The 21,852-nt window shown below is 50.2% G+C and overlaps 2 protein-coding genes across 4 annotated transcripts; both read right to left on the reverse strand.

Moving 5' to 3' along the window:
- Positions 1–214: 214 nt before the first annotated feature.
- Positions 215–21,166, reverse strand: LOC141931052 (uncharacterized). Its single transcript, XM_074842711.1, has 9 exons — positions 20,974–21,166; positions 18,652–18,779; positions 18,290–18,459; positions 15,645–15,779; positions 15,166–15,309; positions 14,572–14,739; positions 13,034–13,193; positions 12,168–12,290; positions 215–226 (listed from the first exon to the last, which is right to left on the reverse strand). The coding sequence occupies exons 3-8, from the start codon at positions 18,410–18,412 to the stop codon at positions 12,169–12,171; spliced, it is 852 nt and encodes a 283-aa protein (XP_074698812.1). The 5' UTR covers positions 18,413–18,459; positions 18,652–18,779; positions 20,974–21,166; the 3' UTR covers positions 215–226; position 12,168.
- LOC141931053 (uncharacterized) lies at positions 4,374–12,163 on the reverse strand. 3 transcript variants are annotated; one of them, XM_074842715.1, is made up of 8 exons: positions 11,994–12,163; positions 11,063–11,183; positions 9,445–9,704; positions 9,203–9,357; positions 6,575–6,730; positions 6,048–6,149; positions 5,830–5,880; positions 4,374–4,745 (listed from the first exon to the last, which is right to left on the reverse strand). In XM_074842715.1, exons 3-6 carry the CDS (start codon positions 9,611–9,613, stop codon positions 6,066–6,068), a joined length of 564 nt encoding a protein of 187 aa, XP_074698816.1. In that variant the 5' UTR covers positions 9,614–9,704; positions 11,063–11,183; positions 11,994–12,163; the 3' UTR covers positions 4,374–4,745; positions 5,830–5,880; positions 6,048–6,065. The 3 variants fall into 3 exon arrangements, with proteins under 3 accessions (XP_074698816.1, XP_074698814.1, XP_074698813.1); XM_074842713.1 differs by lacking the exons at positions 4,374–4,745; positions 5,830–5,880; positions 6,048–6,149 and having other exon boundaries at positions 6,162–6,727; XM_074842712.1 differs by lacking the exons at positions 4,374–4,745; positions 5,830–5,880; positions 6,048–6,149 and having other exon boundaries at positions 6,162–6,730.
- Positions 21,167–21,852: the final 686 nt, after the last annotated feature.

The following is a 21,852-nucleotide window of genomic DNA, read 5'->3' on the forward strand; positions in this document are numbered from 1 at the left end:
TCAGGGATGGCCCGCGGGGGAATGCCGAGGCCTCGGGAGGATTGGCTCTGCGCTCGAGAGGAGGGAAATGTTCTCTGAGCTCGCTGCTCTGTCACCCGCTCGGTCTCTGCTCATGGGGGGACGGACCCTCGTTTCCGGGTGTCTGTCCGTTGGTGGATGCGCAGGGATCGATGGGTCAGGGAAGGCACCGGTGAGGGAGGGAGTGTGAATCTGGGCAGTTCAGAGTCTGTGAATCAGTCGCTTTTCTTTCTTTCAGCATCTCGGAATTATTTTGTAATGATAAATTGCTGTTAGTTATTAATAAATCCAGATTTCCTGCTAAACCATCGCCGTGTCAATACTTTCATCTGTGACACCCAGAGCCCCCCAGTATGTCCCAGTGACTCGCCTAGCACTCCCAAACATATCCCAGTATGTCCCAGTAACACTCCCAGTGCCCCCAGTATGTCCAGTGGCCCCCAGTATATCCCAATAACTCTCCTAGCACTCCCCAATTATCCCACTATGCCCCAGTGCCCTGCAATACATCCCAGTGCGCCCCAATATGTCCCAGTGCCCCCTAGTACATAGCAGCGACCCTCCAGTGCCCCCCACTATGTGCCAGTGACTCTCCTAGCGCTCCCCAGTATATCCCAGTATGTCCCACTGCCCTGCAGTAAGTACCAGTAACCATCCCAGTGACCCTCACTGGGTACCAGTGACCTTCCTAGTGCTCCCCAATATATCACAGCGCCCTCCAGTATGTCCCAATGACCCCCTTAGTGCTCCCTAATATATCCCAGTATGTCCCAGTGAAGTGCTAAGGCTTGGACAACCAGCCCAAGCCAGAGTTGACCTATAGATGAATCCTGTACATTTTATAACTGATAACCATTGTGCTAACAGGTATTACACTGTTATAACAAACCACCTGTCCTGATGTAAAAGGTGGGAATACTGAAGCCTGAGCAACAGGCCCTGAACTGAAACTGCTAACCCAGTGTGTAGTCATTAGTGAAATATGCATAGAAGATGTAGCTTAAACATCATAAAACATGTCTATCCTGAATGTATCCTTCTTTGTGTGAGTGAGCAAGGTAACAGGGTCACAGAGACAGTTGTCTGGCCCTGTGACCTGGTGTGTGACCTTGCTCATAAATCAACTCGATAAGCAGGGAAACTCCCTGAGCTTCTCCCTTGAGCCCTGGCCGGGCTCTGGGGGAACCTAATGTGAAATTTAAACCAGGTATTTCCGCTTAAAACAAAGGTGTCAGCTATTCTGCGTTGCTGGTTTTGGGTATATAAGGCCGGACCCGCTCACAGGGACTTTGGGTCCCTCACCTACGGGTGGACGCCCCGCGTAGGATTTCCCACTCGCCGGGACAGGCTCAACAAATCCTCGCTGTAACCGGGGCTGCCCAGCGCCTGCGGGTCTGGGTGGTGGGAACGGGTGTGAGTGGGGATGGATCTTCCTTAATCACTGTTCTCTCTCTCAGGTAGCAATGATGTGATGCATTACCCTGTATTTTCCTATTTGTTTGAGTGCACTATTCTGTCTTTTCTTACTGTATGTTTTCTGTATTATTCTGTTACATTATTTAGTTATTTCTAGTAAAATACACCTGCTCTTCTCACTCTGGTGTCTGAGTTTAATTGATATCCCCAATTACCAAAACACCCAGTGCCCTACAATACGTCCCAGTAAAACTCGTAATGTCCCCAGTATGTCCCAGTGACCCTCCTAGCGCTCCCCAATATATCCCAGTATGTCTCAGTGCCCTGCAGTACATCCCAGTAAGCCTCCCAGTGCCCCCAGTATGTCCCCATGCCTCCCAGTATATGCCAATAACTCTTCTAGCACTCCCCAATATATTCAAGCATGTCCCAGAGCCCTGCAGTACATCCCAGTAACCACCCCAGTGCACCCCAGTATCTCCCAGTGCTCCCCAGTACATCCCAGCAACCCTCCCAATGCCCCCACTATGTGCCAGTGACTCTCCTAGCGCTCCCCAATATATCCCAGTATGGCCCAGTGCCCTGCAGTATGTCTGCGCTTGCAGGTGAGGGGGTGCGAATGCTGAGTACAGCCGTGAGCGATTCCTCCAGTAGAGCTGTTGTGAGTTTTTAAGTCCGTCCTCATTGATGCTTGAGAATCGAGGTAAGGACAGGGAGGGACGACTCACCCATGATGGTCACAGGCAAAAGACTCATTATGGGAAGAAGAAGAACATCAAGTTAAGTTAAACACCACCACCAGTTAATTTTCCAATCAGAGTAGGACAGTAAGAAATACAACCACATCTTAAAAACACCTTCCCCCCACCCCTCCATTCTTCCCGGGCTCAGCTTTGCTCCCGATTTCTCTCCCTCTTCCCCCCCAGTGGCGCAGGGGATGAGGACTGAGGTCAGTTTGTCACCTGCTGTCCCTGCTGCTCCCTCCTCAGGGGAGGACTCCTCGCACTCTTCCCCTGCTCCAGTGTGGGCTCCCTCCCACGGCAGACAGTCCTCCACGAACCTTCTCCCGCAGGAGCCCTGCCCAAGGGGTGCAGCTCCTCCCGAGCTGACCCAGCCTGCGTCCCTCCGGTGTGTCACAGCCCCCCGGGGTGGGCTGCCCTCAGAGTCTCCGGCCTGGGGTCCTCCCCGGGCTGCAGGTGGCATGTGCTCCCCCGGTGACCTCCACAGGCGCAGGGCACAGCCTGCCCTCTCCCCATGGGGTGCAGGGGGGTCTCTGCTCCAGTGTGCCTTGCCCCCCTCCTCCTCCTTTCTGCCACTGACCTCGGTGTTTGCAGAGGTGTCTCACAGCTCCTCCTCACCACTCCCACTCTTCCTCCCAGGTTTCTCTTCTTAAGTGCATTATCACAGAGGTGCAGCCACCATCACTAATTGGCTTGGCCTTGGCCAGAGGTGGGTCCAACTTGGAGCCAGGGGAGCCTCGAAGCTTCTCACGGGGGGCCACAACTGTAGCCCCCTCCCCTGCTACCAACCCCCTGTCACACACACACAAACCCAACACACATGACCACAGCCAGCCATGTCCCTTTTCTCCTCTACAGCTGGCAAGGACTGAAGGTTACTGGTGAAAGCACAGATGCCCTGAGTTCCAGCACAGCTCTTCTGTCCATCTGATAACCCTGCCCTGTACCCTCAGCCCTCCGGCTCGCTCCTACACACCAGCTGGTCCAGTTCCTGCGCACACACACGCACTGACACATTTACCCAACAGACGCTCCACACCCACACATTCCCCACATGCCAGCGTGAGCCTGTGCCCGATACCCTGCCTGGACCCAGGACCTCCTCCTCACCAGTCGCCCCCCCTTGAAATTTGTTAAGATGTGACATCCCCAGCACTTCTCCCTGCTGTCTGTGGGAGATGCAATCACTTTGGCTCCCCAGAGGCAGCACCAGGCCCACGGGCTGTGACCTGCAGTCCTGCTTCGTGTGCTGCTGCCACAACTTGCTCACTTTACTCATCCCAGTTCCTCCAGTAGCTGCACCCGGGGCACACCTACTGGTCCTGGTCCCAGCGGCTGGAGCTGAGACCCTCACTGTCACCTGTGCCCTTTGCTGGCACCCAGACCCTAACCCACTCCCATCACTGGCACAATAGACGGGATCTGATCCAGAACCGTCCCAACTTGGTCAACTTCCCAAATGCTGTGTGCGTGTGTTGGATCTTAGGCGAGGTGGGATCCACCTGGAGAGTCCATCTCTGGAACTTCGGGCACCACCCCCCCACCCTGGAGCCGGCCAAGGGCTCTGGCGGGCCGGGCTGGGGCTCCCTTCCCGGGGCGGGACGGGCCTCCCCGCCCCCGGCCCCGGCAGGACCCCTCCGAGCCCCCCCGACCCCGCGGTTCCGCACGGGCTGACATCCCCCCGCCACCGCCTCCCACTTTGGCCGGTCGGGGCTGGGTTCCCGGTGCCCTCTTGAGACCCCCCGGCTGCCCTCAGGCTGCTCTCACAGCCGCTCACTGACAGCAGATCAGCCGCCTCAGGAAGAGAACCGGCGCTTGCTGTGCTGAGGCTGGAAGGAGGAAAAACCCCCCCTCCTGCCCCCCCATCCCCGCCCTGTGCTCCCCCCTTCACTGGGGTAACGCCCCCACTGCCCTCTCTGCCCCGCCAGCGGCTGCGGATAGAGCTCGAGAGGAGCTCGGAACAGCTTCCTTGGGCCAGCGAAAACTGGGGTCACCTTCTCCCTAAACCACATATTTACCTACCGCCTGCTTTTTCCTACTGAATCACAGAATCCTTCAGGTTGGAAAAGACCCTCGGGGTCATCAAGGCCAACCCTCAGCCTGACTCTACAAAGTTCTCCCCTACACCACATCCCCCCACAGCTCATCCAAACGACCCTTAAACACACCCAGGGATGGGGACAAAAAATGGTGAAAAAGTGCAGTCCTGCAAACTTTCTTTTATAAAAATAATTTTTAAAATCTCTGTCACTAGGAGATGCTTCCAAATCCAACAGAACTAATGCACCCCCCTTCCCCACAGCAAAACATGGCACATTTCTGGGCAGACAAGAAAGGAACCCTGAGATGCTGCAGCTGTCCCTCTGCAGGACACGGCGGCTCAGGGAGGGGACCCGGGTTCCCAGTCTCTGCTCCCAGCACAGCAGCTTCGGGCTCCCTGAGCCCAGCTGCTGCGGAGCAAGACAGCTCTGGGGGAAGGTCCGACAGCTCCCGGCTGCTCTTCGCACAGCACCCAACAGAGTCCTGCTCGGCTGTTGGGTCTCGTGCCGGCTGTGCCTGCAGGAGGGACGCCTGGAAGAGGCAAAAGGCCGAGCTCAGACAAGCCCCCAGCGCCAGGCCCAGCCGCAGCTCCACGGCTCCGGCTGCACCTTCTACCTCCAGCCCTGACCGACGCTGTGTCCTTGTGCCGCGGGGAGCAGCGGGTTCCCAGAGTCCCCTGAGCCGAGCTCAGATGAGCAACAATTCAAGTTTCTACTGGTTACACCAGGCAGTGAAGAACTGCTCTGCAGGGTCTGGCTTAAAAACCTGACAGCTAGCACACGGAAAGGGAGCAAACCCTCATTTTTCCTAACTTTAGAGCGTTTCACAAATGAGCAGAGTGTAACTCGATGAGGACTGCCGAGGCCTTGACAGTCCTCAAACTCTACCATCTCCTGGCAACACGGGGTGGTGCCTGCTGGGTTTTTGGTGGGACAGACCCCGCTGCTCCCACCCCCCGGGAGGTCTGCCCTGCGGTGCAGCCACAGCAGCTCTGGCATGTTGCCCTCTGCCTGCTCTGGAGAGTGGGAGATGCCAGCACTGGGAGCAGCGCTCGGGGCTTTCCTGTTTTGGGGGAAACAGCTCAGGTCAGAGGCTCTCCTCTGTTCTCAAAGTGACACGTGCTTTGCCAAGGGCCGTGTTCCCCATGGGAATGCCACCCCCAACCTCAGGCTGGGAATATGAAAATATTCTCTTGGCATGTGAACTCAAACAACAGAAGCAATTCCTAAAGGAGTTCTGTGGCTTATGGAACCTGCTACATTTGAATTACAGTACCAAGGTCTGTCAACATAAAGCCAAACCAGATAAAGAAGGGGACCCTAATCTGCTAAGCATCGAGAGCAGACTAGATGTGAAACCCAGACAGCCAGCTCTGCAAAGGGAATTTCTTCCAATCTCTTTCCCACCACGCCTGACCTTTAGGCAAGTCAGAGACTAGACCCAGGTGAATGATGTCCTTTCGCCATGGCCAACAGATGTGTCTGACAGGGCCCTCCCAGTGCCTGCTGCACTCACCTCCTGACAGCCAGACAGAACTCGGGCTGTAGAGTTGTGCAAAGTTGTGCCCATCAGTACGGGCACAGCAGCTTTTGATGAGAGCTTTCCTACTCCTCACCTGGTTCTGCAACTCAGCTCATCAGTGACTGCGGCGAGCCCAAGACTCCTCCTGCGAAGAAAACGCAAGGATTTCTTTTTAGTCTCCAGTCTGGTCAGGGCCATGGTCTGTACTCAACTTCTATTGGGTCTATACTGGGGGGCTGCTGCCACTGGGATTTGCCATCGTTCCTCCGTATGGCCAGACCCTCCTCCCACCAAGTAAGACTCTGTTCTCACCTCTCTAGAAGCAGGGATCTAGTGCTGGTCAGAAAGGGAAAATCCTTGTGCATCTGGCAGCGACCGACAACATCTCTTCAGTCTCCTCCGTTCATGTTCCACCTGCACGTCGGACAGGAGAAAGGGTCACAGAAAGCTGCCACCAAACAAGGGGCGAAAGGACCTCTGGGCATCACAGCAAGGAGATTTCTGCTCAGAGGCTGTAACTGCACCAGAGAACAGCGAGGGCAAAAAGCACTCGAAGTAGACTATGGAAGAGAAAGAGCAAGAGGAAACAGTTCCTGACACGAGAGTGACACATGTGTGCGTATGGGGACACTGGGGCAAGAAGGGTGGTACTGGAGTGAATGTGCATTTGTGAAGGCAATGGGGTGGGAGAAGAGAGAGAAAATACCAAAGTGTGTGTCCACAGAGGAAAGTGGGAGAGGGAAGGAAACAAGCAGAGGACTCCAAAGTGCTGTCTGTGGAATTGTGTTGTGTTCCAGAGGACCGTGAGGCTTTGCAGAGGCAGTGAAAGCCGGTTTTACCTGCTCAAGAGTCCTCCTGAGCTCAGCAATGAGTTGCTTCAGCTCCTTCTTCTCAAGTTCCAGCCTTGCAACCGTTTGCTGCAGACGTTCCAGCCGCTGCGACAGGAGTCTCTTCTCCGAGAGCCATGAGAGCTGCTCCCCTTCTGCAGCAGCCTGCTGGGTACAGAGAGGGGATTACGTGAGCTGCTGCCACATCAGGGTTGGAAGGGCCAGAATCAACAAGTCTGGGAGAGTGACCAGCCCAAGGCATGGACAGTGCTAAGTCCCTTCTCCTCCTGTCCAGAGGCCAAGACAACACACTCTCTCCAGATCACCTTGGAGAAATCCACACAAATTTGCCTTCTTGCTTTTTGAACCACAGCACAAGGACGTCCTGAATGCACAAGGAAGCCGTTAACCAGATCAGGCAATGAGATCAATTCAATTCCTTTCAATACACTGGAAAAGCTGTACCTCAGAAGTCTAAGTCTCCGAAAGCATCCTCTAAGCACCATCAGTGCAGCTGCTGTTCAGCCATTGTGATACGATTCTACTAAGTTTATGTACTGGGTGTGGCTGAGCCGGAATTGGTTTTCCCCTGTAGCAGCCCTCATGGTGCTGTGTTTTATGTTGGGAGCTGGCAGGGTGTTGATAGCACACTGGTGGTGTGGCTACTGCTGAGTGGTGCTTACACAGCACCAAGGCTCTTTCTGACATTTCCCCCCACCACAGTGGGACGGGGTGGGCAAGATCTTGGGAGGGGACACAACCAGGACAGCTGACCCGAACTGACCAAAGGGATATTCCAGACCATATGACGTCTGCTCAGTATAAAGCTGGGAGAAAGGAGGAAGGGGGGGTGGGGGGGGTCACCCTTGGTCCTCCGAGGCAACCACTACGTGTATTGGAGCCCTGCTTCCTGAGAAGGCCCAACATCGCCTGTTCATGGGAAGTAGAGAATAAATCTGTTTTCTTTTTTTTTTTGCTTCCGCGCATGGACCTTTGCTTCGTTTTGCTTATATTAAAACTGTTTTTGTTTTACCCACAAGGGTTGGGTTTTTTTTCTATCTTATTTTCTTTCCCCTCTTTGCCCTGTTGAGAAAAAAAGGGGAAGGGGGGGAAGTGATAGAGTGACTTGGTGGGTACCTGGCATTTAGCCAAGGTCAAACCACCACAGTTTAGTACATTACTCTCGCTCAATTGTGCCCTTTCCTTTCCATGCCAAATCCTAACCACAACATGTTGGCTAGGCCTGCCCAGGTAAGAGAGAACCAATTACCCATCCCCAGCTTTTGCACCTGAGGTAATTTTAACAGCAAGCTCTGTAGTTCCTTCAGTAGTTCTGGGCTTGACAGAAAACATTCCAGCAGGTGAATGGTCTCCGGCCGGAGCTATACAGACAGGCAAACCTGCTGGCTGCAAGCATGGTTTCTCTGGCCAAGCAGGTCATGTATTTGTAGGAATATATATTCCCATATCTTTATGGGAAACACCTTTAGAATCCTTCAGAGATGATGAAACCGGCCCGTGTCCCTCTGAAACCATTCTCTGCAGGATGGCTATTTCTTCCCTCAGAGTCCCACTGGCCTATCTGCCTTTTTGCCCTTCTCTGAACTTCTGGGATGTTCTTCTGGGGAGGAGCCAGCAGAACTGCAGCCAGGATTTAAAGTCCAGACTAAGCATGATCTAGGCAGTGGCACGATGATGTTCTCTCTATTAGGGAGGAAGGGAAGAGAGAACAACCCTGACATTTGATTTCCCATTTTGGGGTTGGGGGTTTTTTTGGACCTCTACTGTGTAGTGTTTTCATGGTACCATCCTCCAGAACCGCACTGTGCCCTCTCGAAGGAGGGATGGTCAGAGCACAGACTGTCATTCTGTGTTTCAAATCAGGACTGGCTGTCCCCTTGCAGGCAGACATATTTATCTGGCTCAGCACTTTTGTTTCTCAAATGTCTCTATTTTTTTCCCACTGTCTGCTCTCAGTGGTAATGTTGAACAGCTTTCTATTACTAGCAAACTTTTGTATTCTCACCCCTTTTTTCTGATCCAGATATTTAGAAATCTAAATACAGATTTGGACACAAATAATAGCCCAAACCATGCAATGTAAATAGAGACAAGTTTGAAAATTACTTTGACTTAAGCTTCAAGGGGAGAAATTGTCAAAATAGAGGAAAAAAAACACCCTGAATCTTAACTGAATTTTATATGACTACAGCATCTTTCCCTACTTATTCAGAGGGATGTAACTGGAAAAGTTAAACTAAAACACAGCCACTGATATAAACAATATTCTTCTGCTCTTATGGTGGTCTGTGGTCTCTCCACAAAGTCTGTGATATTGATCATGTCAATGATCTCTCCTTTCTGGACTGTCTTCTCTTACCCAAGGTGATGACCCTGCTAATTCAGCTTACCTGGCCTGGCAGGAAAGCAAGTCTGGGAAACAGGAATGATGAATGGAAGGGGAAAATGAGGGAAGCTTGGTTGGCATTTGCATATTCTCTGCCTTCTCAGATCTGGACTGCACTTGTACAAGACCACCTAAAATCAGATCTCCACTGGAAAAAGTTGCTCCTTAAAATTATTAACAGAAGGCCAAAAAATATGTAAGAAATGGCTCTTCATGGCATCTGCCAGCCTCACCAGGACATCCCTTCTGTGCTTCTCAGTGGTCTCGAGTTTCCTTTCCAAAGATGCCACCTTTTGATGTAGAGTCACAGTCTCCTTCTTTAGAGCAGCAGCCTCCTCCTGCAAGGCACTTTGTAGAGAGTTCTTCCTGTGTTCTGCCATCTGTGTCTCTGCAGCAGGAAAGATGAAGGAGAAGATGACAAGCAAAGCAAAACCAAACTGATTTGCATCCTACAGAGAAAACATCATTTTCTTACCTGCCTGTCTGTGTTTTCCAGGCCCTAAGCCCACAAGGACTTTCAAAGCACACATAAATAAAGGAAACTTCCAGGCAGAGAATAGAAGAAGAATGAGAGTGGCAAGGTTCAGAAGAATATGAAAATGTGCTTGCTCTTCTGTGAGTTGAAAGGGCAGGGCTAAGGGCATGGCAGCACATCACCCACAGTGTGAGAAGCAGGTAGCACTGACATCAGTGAAACACGGGCAGAGACAGGAGGTGAGAGTCAGATCCAGTGTCCTAAAGGAAAAGGAAGAAGAAGCAAAAGTGAAGACTGACTGTGACACAGTTCATTGACCAGGAAGACTTAAGAGACTTTACAGAAAAAAACAGATCTGTCAATGTTGTGCTTGAAGATGTGCTTTGGTATTTGTTCAAAAGAACGAAGCTAGGGGAATATGTTGTGCACTGGCAGGAAAAGGAAGAAAGGAAATATCCAGTGGTACTAGGACAACAGCAAGGAAAAAACAATTGAACATCACACCAGTACCGAGACCTGAATCAAGGATGACTACAGATAGACAGGACTAAAACTAAACTAATACACTAAACTAATAGACAGGAACTAAGGATGGAAAGAACTGACTAGTGGGACAAGCAGGATCCATCCAATGGCAGAATTTCAAGTATATAAGCTTTATCATATGTAACATATGTAGTAAAAACTATGAATGTTCCAGAAAAAAGCAGTGATCCAAGGCCTAGAAAACTCTCTGAAAAATGATCAGCAGTTCCATCTCAGAGAGGGAACATGAAGAAATATTGAACAGGTAAAGGCTCTACATGAGCAGGCGACAGCCTGTGGGGGAGGCAACGAGCAATGCCCACACCTCCCTGTTCCTGCAGTCTGGGACAAGGAAAACACGACAATGAGATAAAAACTCAATTCTGATGTGGGGAGTGGGAAAGCAATGACAGAGAAAGGAGAAGGAATGTCTGTCCAGCTATAATAGAGAGAGGCCAGTAGCCCTGGAGGCTCTGGGATGGCCTGGAGATTAGAGGAAAAGGCAACTAGCTACATGTGAAAACCAGTTTATAAACACAACATGAATATGTTACCAAAGGCTACGGAAGTAAAAAATTGTGTTTTCTATGGCTGTGAGCTCAGACACCAAATCAGTGTTGGCAAGAAAACAGGTAAGAAGGATGCAGAAGCACGAGGTACCAGAGAACGAGGAAAAGCAGCAGAAGGAAGGATGCAATACCACAGGAACTTAACATTGAACTAATGCTCTGTGAGTCTGCCATGTAAGAGGAAAAGGAAGTCGACAAAGACAAGGCTTTTTGAGGTTGGTGCTTTTAAAGACCATACAGAGAAGGACACTGTGAGGCATCACGCTACACCTACTTAGCAGTGACGTGGGACCTGAAAGGCACCACCTCTGCACATTATCACCAGTCACACAGCCAGATGCACTGCCAGACACTGGATCTTTCTCTACAAAAATCTTTCCCTGGTAGTTCTATCGATAAGTCTCAGGCTTGTTGTTTTTCTCCTCTTCCCATCTCTGGGCACTGCATTTTTCCTCTGCGTGGTATCAGAGACCCCCACTGGTGAGACAGGATGGGGTCAGTGGGTTGGAAAAGGGAAGTTGTACCTTCCTGGCTTTGAGCCAACTGTTTCTGCAGCTCTTGATGGCAGGCACTGAAATACTCCTTCTCAGCTTGCCTCTTGCTCAGCTCCAGCTTCGAGTCCTGTATCTTCTTCCTTGCATCCTTCTGGAAGAGGTAAGAAGAGAAGCATCACCTCACAGAGCCACTGCTGGCGGGAGACAAAGAGGTACAAACACACAGGCAGAAACAGCCAAGGTGGGAGGGGGCAGCTGGGCAGTAATGGTACATGGGATGGGGATTCTCCTTTCCCCCGTGGCAGCAAGCCAACCTGGCCCACAAGAATTTACATCCATTCTGGCTTGGGCACTCTGCTTGTCAGTTCAGTGCAGCAGAAGGACGGGATTTCTGGGTGCACTAGACACAAGTTACCAGATCTTGCTGAATCTACTCCAGGTGCTGACGCAGGTCTCGTAGGGCTGCAGTCACTCTGTCCACTGTGAGCTCTGCAGGGAGGTCCCTGGCCTGGGAAACAGCTGGGCCCCAGGCATGACCCTGTTCTGGAGAGAGAAGCCATTCTGTTGCAAGCTTTAACCGAAAGGGTCTCCAACAAACAAGGCCTCTTTATGCACAGGAGGAGGTGGCAGTGCCTTTGATGTCATCCTAGAGCTCGTGTTACAGCAAGACGTGTGTCCCGGGCTAACATTATTTTGATGACCACTAATGTCAGCACTGCCTCAAGGAAGGACGCACGTGCCCTGGGACTTGGGCCCTATTTCATTCTGATGCTGGTCATTTCTCCACATACAAACACGGACTTGTCTCTGCAGGGATGTCAGGCTTCCAAGACTTCCCAAGGCTTGAATCAGCCTAAACTGACAGGACAGGTCTGTCACATCAGGATTACAGAGAACCACACCCCCAGCACCTGCTCCCCTATACCCGCCTACAGACCTGTGAACCCAGCCCCACACTTGCCTGAACTCCAAGGGACTAAGTCTCTGCTGTCACAGACCGTGCGCTGGAGAACCAAGTGCAGTTTGTCCAGCTGGGATCGGGCTTCGCGGGGGGCACTGTTGGCTGCTGACACCCCGTGGCCAATGCCTGTGCTCTGCTCTCTGTGCTGCAGAGCCTCAAACACAGTTCAGACACCTCAGCCTCCAGCATGCGCAGAGAGTTCCTCAAGCACCGTTCGCCTGCTTGGGACTCCTCCAGATCCCGCAGCAGCTGCTCCTCCCGAGCTGCCAGGCCAGCCTCCTCCTGCAGCGACTGCACCTGTAACACAGACGCACAGCGCTCAGGGACAGCGCTGCTGCTGAGGAACAGAGCGGGATAGAAGAAGGGGCCAAGGAGGAATTACTTCAAGCCAAAAACCACGCTGGAAACAGAACGCACGAGGGCAAGGATTCAAACTGAGCAAAACAAGCTACAAACAGGTACCTGGAGGCTAAGGGGCCTGAAGGAAGTTTCCCCGTCCCCAAAGGAATGGTCACACTGTCAGGTTTTTGTGCTTTCCAACCTCAGAAATGAAGGTTCCTGTGTGTGTGAGGGTGCGAGGGGCTGGATGGCAGGGTGAGGGGGCAGATGAAGCATTCCTGCATGGAGAGTGGGGCTGCCAGGGATGCTTGGGATTAGAAGCCAAGGGGAGACAATCGGCATCCTTCATGGGGCACCTCCCCAATGCCAGCTGAACGGCCGAGCCGGGAGTGCTCCCACAGACTGCCATAACCAATGCTGTCTCACCAGAGTGCTCAGGGCCTGGCAGAGGCAGAAACACCATCTGGGGACAACATCTGTAACAGAGACACTGAGAAGCTCCAAAGGAGTCTTCAATGCCATGAACCATGAGAGAACCGGGGAAAGCCCAGGCAGAACACAGCAGGTCCAGCCTCAGTGTGCAGTCTCTGGGCAGACCATAGAAGGAGTGCATGTTGTTGGGAGGGAAAACAAGTTGAGGCCTACAAGCTGAAGGTGGTATTCTATGTCCCTGGAGAAGAGGATGCTAGTGCACAGGTCACCTGGTTGTTGAGCTCCTGTATTTCTCTTCTGTGGTCTGAATGGAGCTGCTCGGCCTGGTGAAGAGCAGAAAGAAGCTGAGACACCTTGTTGTGCTGGGCAAGGTTGTTTTCTTCCAGGGTTTTGAGGCTCAGTTCCTTCTCTTCCAGAGACAGAGTCAGCCTGAAAGTCAGAGCAACTCATTACTACATGGTATATAACATTTAATAAACTCTTAGGACTTCCACCACCACAGGGGAAAAATGATTTGTCTGCTGAGGTTTGTCTGAACAACTAGGCTGCTTGTTCAGTCCTCAGCCAGGTTGGCAACCACACCCAAGCACGTGCCCACTACACTTTTATCCACAGAAGAAAGGTGAATTATTGGCTAAATACCCTATTTTTTTTGAGATGGGAATGTGAATAGAAACACCACAAAGTCTTGAAATGAAGACATTAGGGCAGAGGAAAATTTTTCTTTTGACTAATGAGACTCCAAGGGAGAGGTTTTGTCAATAATGAAGAGACATTTTCTTCCCCTAACTTGTCCTGGTAGGAACAGCAGCAACTGACAGCCAGGTGATCTTTGGGCAGTTTCACAAGACTTGCAGCACCCATATTACTTTCAGCTAGAGAAATGAAGGCTGATACCAGAAGCAGTAATGGAGGTCTGGAAGAAATACTCAGATCCTTATATAACATGCCAGATCCCTCGTGGGGGAAGCAAGAGGGCACGGCCTTTTATTTCTCTTCTTCAATGAAGGTGTGTGTTGAAGGCTGGCAAGACTTTACCAGGTGAAGTACCCTACCTACCCTTCCTCTTCTTTCTTGTGTTCCTTGGACAGTCAGTAACACCTGTAACTGGTGAGGCTGGCAGGGACCCTGCTCAAGCCCTTCCAGACACCGGCTGGGATTTTTTGAGGAATGAGGAAACAGATGGCAATAAGAAACATGCTTATTTCTTGGGTGCCTCAGAGGGGAATCTGGCTTAGTTCAAAATCATGGTTTTAACCAAAGGTATCAGGATGGAAGACTGACACAGATCCCAAATGTTTAAAATTTACTAGACCCAAGACAGAGCTGATGGATGTATCTAGCTCATTACACTGCAGCTCGTTCTGCCTCCTTTGGTGTGTTTCAGGTTTGAAACCCCTGAAAGTTTCATTTAACAGCATTAACATGCTGACCTAACAAAACACCACCTCATTTTAAGGAAAGGACTACTCCAAAAGCCACTGTCTTCAGAAACACTGTAACTGAAGGATTAAAAGAAAATGAAACACCACATCAAGAGAATGAAACATATCTGCATGGATAGTTCAGAACTCTGCTTTTTAGGAAATGCTGCCAGAGCCACTTGGATATGTGAAGATCTGAAAGAGGGAATCCATTAAACAGAACAGAGAGTTTCACAGACTTTCATTTACCCGGCTTTTTCATTCTCTAGGACCTTCAACGAAGCCTGAAATTCTGTGTTGTGACACTCCACTTCTCCTCATCAACTCCTTTCCCCCTCCAAAGACTGCAAACACACTTGCAGCTCCTTGTTCTGATGTTCTACCTTCTCCCACTGACTCCTCTTCTCCTCCAGGATCTTCTGGACGTGCACAACCTCCAGCACCTTCTGCCTTGACAGTTCCTGTGCCTCACTCGGATCTTGCTGAGCTTTGTGGCCAATCACTTGCTGGGACTCTTTGGAGGCTGCTAGTTGAGATGTCAACTCTTCCACCTCAAGTAAAACACAACAAAGCAGTCAAAGACTACAGCTTGCCACTGTCAGCCATATCAGCCATATCATATACTGTGAGGAAAGGGAAAGAACAACTTTAAATTTCACCCTTTCATGAAAATACCAGATCCACAATGGATACAGCTGGCTTGTTTAAAAATCTAAGTGGGTCACCATGTTCATCTGAAAAAGCACCTTAAAAAACAAGGCTAGCAGTACCAGGCCAGCAGAAATCCATTCTGATGAGTGCTGGCAAACAGGCACAAAGAGCAGCCCATCTGTCCAGGGCAGCAGCTGGCTGGTCAGTCTCCTTCAGCCCAGCTGAGAGTGATGGCAGCCAGAGGGACTCGCCCCATCCCCTGCTGCTCTGCCATGGGGAGAGACCACCTGGTTGATGACTGGAGTAGCTATTGCTGTTTCACTCACCTGGTTTTGTAGAGCATCCCTCTGCTGAAGGAGGACATTAATTTCTTCTTTCATTATTTTGATTTCTTCCTTGTGCTTCTTCTCCACTGCCTTGATCTTACTCTGAGTTTCCTGCAGCTCTGCTTGCAGTTTTTCTGTGATGTTCTGCCAACACAAATGGAGAGCAAGCTGCTGGGACCTGCCATCAGGTTCAGCTTTCTCTTCTTTCTGTCTCAAAATCACATTCATTCAGCCACTTCTGCTTTTCTACCCAGCTCTGCTTCCACTGTAACACTTCCTTCCTGTTGCTGTTCTCTGGAGCTCATCAGGCTCTGGGCTTTCAGTGCCTGCACCAGTCCCTGCCTCCTCAGTCACAGCACTTAGGTTTTATTTCCTTGTTACTGCCCTTCACTCTGTTACCTGGGTCTCTCAGCCTCTCTCAGCTTACGTCCAGTTGCCAACGGCCTGTTCCTTCAACCCACCCTACTAGTCAGACTTACCTGCCCATCCTCGCGCTGCTCTTTCACCTCCTGCCTGAGCTGCTCCAGCTGCTGGTTGGCTTCTCTTAGCTCTCCCTGAGGCTGAAGTAGTGTCTCTAACAAAGTACTCTTCTCATGCTCCTTTTCTTGCAGGACCTGCACAGAAACAAGGAGAAGACAGGTTTAAACTTCCCACACAGAATTTGTGTGGCAAGGCTCCAACACCGACGGGCTGACACGTTCTCAAAGCGCTGTGTTGCTGCTCTCCCAGGCCCTTCTCTGCCCACCTGCAGACACAGCTTCCTAAGTGAGACTGGCAGTAGGAACATGGTCCAGCCACAGTCCCCCTGTGATTGAACCTCCTACAAACATCTAACACCTAACAGGAAAATGTGTGGCACTTCTCAGATGTCTCGCCTTGCTGGTGAGGGTGTCCCTCATCTTCTGCTGTGTCCTGTTTGTCTTTCAAGAGCAACTTTTACACCTAGTTAGCAGCAGAGAAAATGCAGGGCTGCCAGAGGGCTGAAGCGAGCAGCTCCTTCAGAAAACTCCTGTATTCCAAGTGGGGTTTGGTGAAAATTACTTAATTTTTAAGGTATTCATTAGACTTTGGTAAAGTACTGACATGACAGGGACACACTGACATCTCTGAGCACTGCCCTGGCATTTCAATACTTGTAGACACAGTTGGGGGTACTGCTGTCCCCAGGCAGACTCCGTGAAGAGGACTTTGGGTGGGACACAAGGAGGACTCTCACTGTGTGACAGGGTTGCACAGGAGATCTGGGCACAAAAGAGCTTACCAGCAAGTGACTTAAAACAGCCCAGAAGACACCCCTGTTTTACTGCTCAGAAATATTTCAGAGGAGTCTTGAAAATTGTTTTTCTTTTGTCAACAATCCTGCCATGCCCCCCTGTCCCCCCCAGACAAAAACCCCATCCTCATGGGGATTCAGTCCTACAAATTCCGTTTGGTCTTTAATGGAGTTAAGGTTATAAGCATGTATCAGTACAGATCAAAGGAGGACTTTTAAGAGAACTGTGAAGATACTCTGAGGTAAGTCTTAAAAAACCAATAGCAGCACAAAAATCTCAACTGAAAGGTGATGCTTCTGCCTGGCTTCCTCTGACAGGTCTCACTCCTAGTCCCAAAGAGAACCCTGCTTGCCTTTCACCTCACCAAACTCAATGTAGAAAACATGTAGGGCATGCTCCACACAGCCCGACATCCAGACATCTCCCACGGCTCTAGCCTTGCAAAAAAGCTACACAAATTCTCCTTTCACAGTCTGTACCTCTTGCTTGGCATTTTCGACTCTGGTTCATTCCTCCTCTTGTTGAGCTCGCGTGGTAGCAACTTTCTGCTTCATATCAAACAGCTTCTTCTCGTGCTCCCCTTCTGTCTCTGCCCTCTCTTTTTCCCATTGCTCCAGTATCTTCTGCAGCTCTGACTGATGCCCCTCCTGCTCGCTTGCCTGAGGAGTGGAGGGAAAGACTTCGAGGTGAAGTCCCAGCCACGCTCCTCAAAACAAATGTGAAGCTTCATCCCTCTCACAACCCCCCACCTCAACAGTGCACAACAATGGCTTTGTGCTCTCCATAAATCACGTCCTGTCAAGGAACTTAAAAGGTGGGTCAGCAGGTGGACGAATCATAGAATCATTTAGGTTGGAAAGACCTTTAAGAACATTGAGTCCAACCATTACGAAAAGGAGATGTTACCTTCCTCTCTCCATGGCTGCCTGTTTCCTAGCACCTGTCTCCTCAGGATTTCTCTCTATTCTTAGAGTCTATTTTCAAAGCTCACATCCCTTTCCATCAGTGAAAAGATGTAGATGAACTGCAGGGTGAGAAAGAGACCGGTACCCTGATGCCCCAGTCACAAGACAGGCCACGAACGGAAGTACCAGGAACAAGGGGCCTGTTCCACATGCGTCAAGCCCAGAGATAACACCTCTGATGACGGTGACAGGACAGAAAGAAAGGAAGAAAGTTCCCGTGACTGCAGTTGGCAGCAATGTGAGGAGTCTACTTCATGGCAGACAGGAGTCTGTAAGATCCTACCCCTTTCCTGCCAGGCTTTGGGTGGGGAGCACCCAACCTCCAGCTAAACTCGCCTTAGGCCCACACTGAATCTGTGGCTGCTTTTACTGTCCTGGCAGAGTCCTGGGGGTCTTCACATGCCTTCAAGTACAAGGTTTAGGGTTAGGGAGAATAGGGGATAGGGTTAGGGCTAAGGGGTTAGGGGCTAGGGGTTGGGGTTAGGGGTAGCGATTAGGATTAGGGGTTAGGGTTGAGGGTTGGGGGTTAGGGGGTAGGGAGGAGGGGGAGGGGTTGGGGTTAGGAGCTGGCGGTAAGAGGTAGGGATTAGGGGTTGGGGTTAGGGATCAGGGGTCAGGGTTAGGCATTAGCATTAGGCGTAAGGGTTAGGGGTTGGGGTGAGGGGTTAGGGGAAGGGGTTAGGTGTAGGGGTGAGGGGTCAGGGATTAGGGGTTGAGGGTTGGGGGTTAGGGTTACGGGTTAGGGGCTAGGGTTAGGGGGTTAGGGGTCAGCAAGGTGTGACCTATGACAGATGGTTTCTCCCATTTCACACACTCAGGCTATTACTCTTCTAAAGCCAGCCCACAAAGCTTGCTTGAAGAATTCAGAAGCATATTGTTTCCTACCAGGTCTTGCAGGAGCTGGTTTATTTCCACTTCATGATCAGCTTGCCGCAGTTTGAGGGTATTGTTACACTGCTGTTCCGTCTGCAGGAGCTGTTGTGCCATGTTTTCCCGTTCCTGCCTCATTAGAGATCGCTCTGCTTCCAGCTCACACTGAAGGCACTTCACTTCCCCTGCAAACAGGACAAATGGCAAGATTCAGAGTCTACACAATGGTTCTGACTTCACTGACCTTACGCCATCTGAACTCCAGTGCAGGAGAGATCTGCCTCCATCTCCTTCACTCCTCAGAAGCACTCGGACACAGAGCTATTTTTATACCACCTTCCCTAGCAGGGGGATCACCAGAGACAGGAGGCTCTCACCTTGTATCACCTCCTTGGCCTGCGTGACTCTGTGAAGTTGGATTTCCAGCTGACTCCTGGTGATCTCCAGCTGAGAGAAGTGCTGCTGAGCTTCAAACAGGCTGGATTCCAGCGTCTCCTTCACTGACCTGTGAGTTGTCAATACAGAGAGAAATGAGTTTGTGGCTCCTGACGCCCACTGAGAGTTATTCCAGTAAGAAGTCATTCAAGATCCCTACCCCTGAGTACAGAAGATGGGTTGCAAGGAAACTTGTATACAGAAAGCATATTTCTGCCATTTAAAATAGCAATGCCGGCCCCTCCGGGGGATGCCCAGGCTTTGCTTATGACCCAGCATAACACAGAAAGCCCAGCCGAATTTGATCTCAACGGCCAAATCTGGAATTGCTGTTGGCTGACACACAAGTAGCTGTGCCCAGAGTCTGGGCCAACAAGCAAAAGCCCGGGCTCTGCTCACAGCCCTCAGCTCATCAGCGCTTCCAAGCTGCTCTGCAGGGGGACAGAACAAGAGTATTTCCCTGGATGACTTTTTGAACGCTGTTCACAGTGTAGCTATAGGTAAGTAACTTTCCAGACTCCTTGTATTTAAAAGGGACTCAAGAAATACATCAGATGATACAGTAGGATCTCTCGCTTGGAGCAGCACTCGTAAGAAATCTGAACTAGATTTTATCTGAACAAGGACCACTGAAAGGAGAGACGGGCAGCCTTCAGTTTCAACTGTTGAAAGTTCAAGGGAAAAACTTGCTGCTTTTCTTTAAGTGTTGCTATCTAAGTAGGGAGCAGCCCAAGTGACTTGTTGCTCTTTAAAATGGAAGCTGTAGTACTGCAGAGCCAAATTCTTACAGCCACAGACTTCAACCAACTGCTGCGTATGACACGAGGGTTCTGGAACCAGGAGCTGAAGTGACCTCCCTGATCTAACACAGCGCCCTGTGTGCCAGGTTCCCACAACACACAGCACTGCCTCGCTAGGACGGGGGTGCCATAAAAACCACAGCAGTAGAATTTCACTGCTTGGATGGACAATGGAGGGTGTATCTTCAAGGAGAACAAGCACATATTTCTGATCGTGCCAATCTCTGGCAGTCCAAAGCAAATATGCTCCATTTTAGGATAAATAGAATCAGTCTCTAAAACAGAACAGAAAAGATAGAGTCCAAAACTGTGCCAACAAAAGGCTCTTGAGAACAACATCTGGCAAGAACAGTTGCTGAATTTTTATCTATTGTCAAAGGTTCTTCAGAACTAGTTTATGTTCTCAAAAAATAATGTATCCCTTTCCAAAAAAATTTTTAAAAAGGAGCTGAACATTTAATAGTTTAGTAACAGCCCAATAATTGACCAAACATAACTCAGCTGGATCAAATAAGAGAAGCTGGAGCTCAGAAGAAGCAGCAGCTCTCAAGAAACACACTGAGTCAAAACGGGTGTTTATCAGCCATACTAACGACATACTCTGGAGTAATAAAGTGTAAAAGTCAAGAAACATGAAAAACAATGTCTAAAACATCATTTGTACAGCTCTGCAAGTTCAGGAGTCTTCTAAAAAACACCTACAAGGAGGACAAACAATTCAATTTTTTTTTTCTGAGCAGAACTTGTCACATATGACCTTAGAAAGGCAGAAGGACAGAATCTTGCTCCTTCTCTGTGTAACTTCTCCACGACATCTGTCTCTAAACAGCAGGTGGTAAGGAGTACAGGACACAGACATCAGTGATGGGCAAGAATCCTCAAAGACATGAGGATTCAAAAGAGGTTTCCCAGCTGCTGGAGTAACCAGCCCTGGGTCCTGCACCACAGTAACAAGAGTTACCTTCCAACCAGAAGGCCCTCGAGATCTGCAGCACCAGCCTCTGGCTCCACCCTAGATGGCAGTGTCCTACTCACAACGTCTGCATGGAACAGCCATCAACAGCCAAACTACTTGATAAGGACAGATCTATGTTCAAATGCATAGCACAAGAAACCAAAACCAGAGAGAAACTTCAGTTTCAGTAAACGTCTGCAGGGTTTAATTATTGCTCAATTCAGAGCCAAGCTGCCTTGCTTTGGACTTCACACAGGAATGTGCAGGGGGACATAAACCTGAGCCCAAGGCCCAGGAGATGTTTGCTAGTTTTAGCTGTCAGGAAAACAACATTAAAATCATAGTATACTTTTTTTCATTTTGCTCAAGATTCTTTCATTTTCTGCCCATGGAAGGTGAAAACATTTGAAAAGCACACAGGATGCAGTAAATCCTCGTGGAATGATTACCACCTTTAGAATTACAGCCATTATCTAATGTCCTGCCTAGGGTTTCCTCCCCGCCCTTACCTGGCCTCTGCCAGCTGCTCTGACAGGCCTTGTCTGTCCCACTGCAGGGCTGCCAGGCGCACCTCTAGGGCAGCCTTCTCATGCTCCAGGAACTCCTTCTCTTTGGACACCGTGGCCAGTGCATGCCCCTGGCGAGAGGACTCCTGGCGCAGCTGCTCCAGACCGCTGCGAGCTGACTCTTGCTGGCGGTAAACCTGACAGCAGGACAAAAGGCAGTTAGAGCCCTTTCTCTGGAGTTCTGTGCAGAGCCAGCCAGTGCCACTTCTGCATCAGCTGGAGGAGAAAGAGCTCCTGTACTGCGGGCTGGAAGTTTAAGAGCATCTGCTCCATCCACGCTAATACCCTGGGCTGCCAAAAGGCACTGGGACTGTTAACTTGAAGGTGATGAGTAAGGCCACGCTGGGCTGCCTGCGGCCACACAGCCCCTTCACAGCAAACGTAAATACACCAGACTACGTGTTTGCACGCAAAAATATGGCATCTTCCAGAACTGCCACCTTGCAAACTGGAGTTCTATCAGAATCTATCCCAGTGCTGGAAATTTGCTGGCTGAAGAAAGTGAAAATACACATGGTTTCTCCTTCTGGAAAAGAAGAAAAAGATCCAAGTGCATTGCCTGCAATGAGGTGATGCTGGGCAGGGAAACAGCCCTCGGGGTGAGTTATGAAAGTCTGGCTGATGCAGCCAGAGAGAAGGTAGACTCTATTCCTACAGCAGTTCATGTCAACAACACTGTCTGCTTGTTTCACACAAAGAAGTTGTCTAATATACCTTGCTGGTATTCAAACTTGAAGATTAACCATGATTTTTTAGCTTTTTTCTTCAATATAACACCTCTGCTGGGTATTTCCCAAACATACCGTGGACTCCAAGACTGAC

The sequence above is a fragment of the Strix aluco genome, chromosome 16 (assembly GCF_031877795.1).
Source record: "Strix aluco isolate bStrAlu1 chromosome 16, bStrAlu1.hap1, whole genome shotgun sequence".
Lineage (NCBI taxonomy): Eukaryota > Metazoa > Chordata > Aves > Strigiformes > Strigidae > Strix > Strix aluco.

Excerpts from the sequence above, each read along its gene's own strand:
- LOC141931052 (XM_074842711.1), bottom strand. The coding sequence starts at position 18,412 with ATGAGGCAGGAACGGGAAAACATGGCACAACAGCTCCTGCAGACGGAA. Across the intron at positions 15,780-18,289 it reads ACCAGCTCCTGCAAGACCTG|GTCCTGCAAGAAAAGGAGCA; the intron begins GTAGGAAACAAT and ends GTTTCTGTGCAG. Across the intron at positions 14,740-15,165 it reads GGGATGCTCTACAAAACCAG|GTGGAAGAGTTGACATCTCA; the intron begins GTGAGTGAAACA and ends GTTTTACTTGAG.
- LOC141931053 (XM_074842712.1), bottom strand. The coding sequence starts at position 9,613 with ATGCCCTTAGCCCTGCCCTTTCAACTCACAGAAGAGCAAGCACATTTT. Across the intron at positions 9,358-9,444 it reads TGGAAAACACAGACAGGCAG|AGACACAGATGGCAGAACAC; the intron begins GTAAGAAAATGA and ends TTCCTGCTGCAG. Across the intron at positions 6,731-9,202 it reads AGCACAGAAGGGATGTCCTG|CAGGCTGCTGCAGAAGGGGA; the intron begins GTGAGGCTGGCA and ends CTCTGTACCCAG.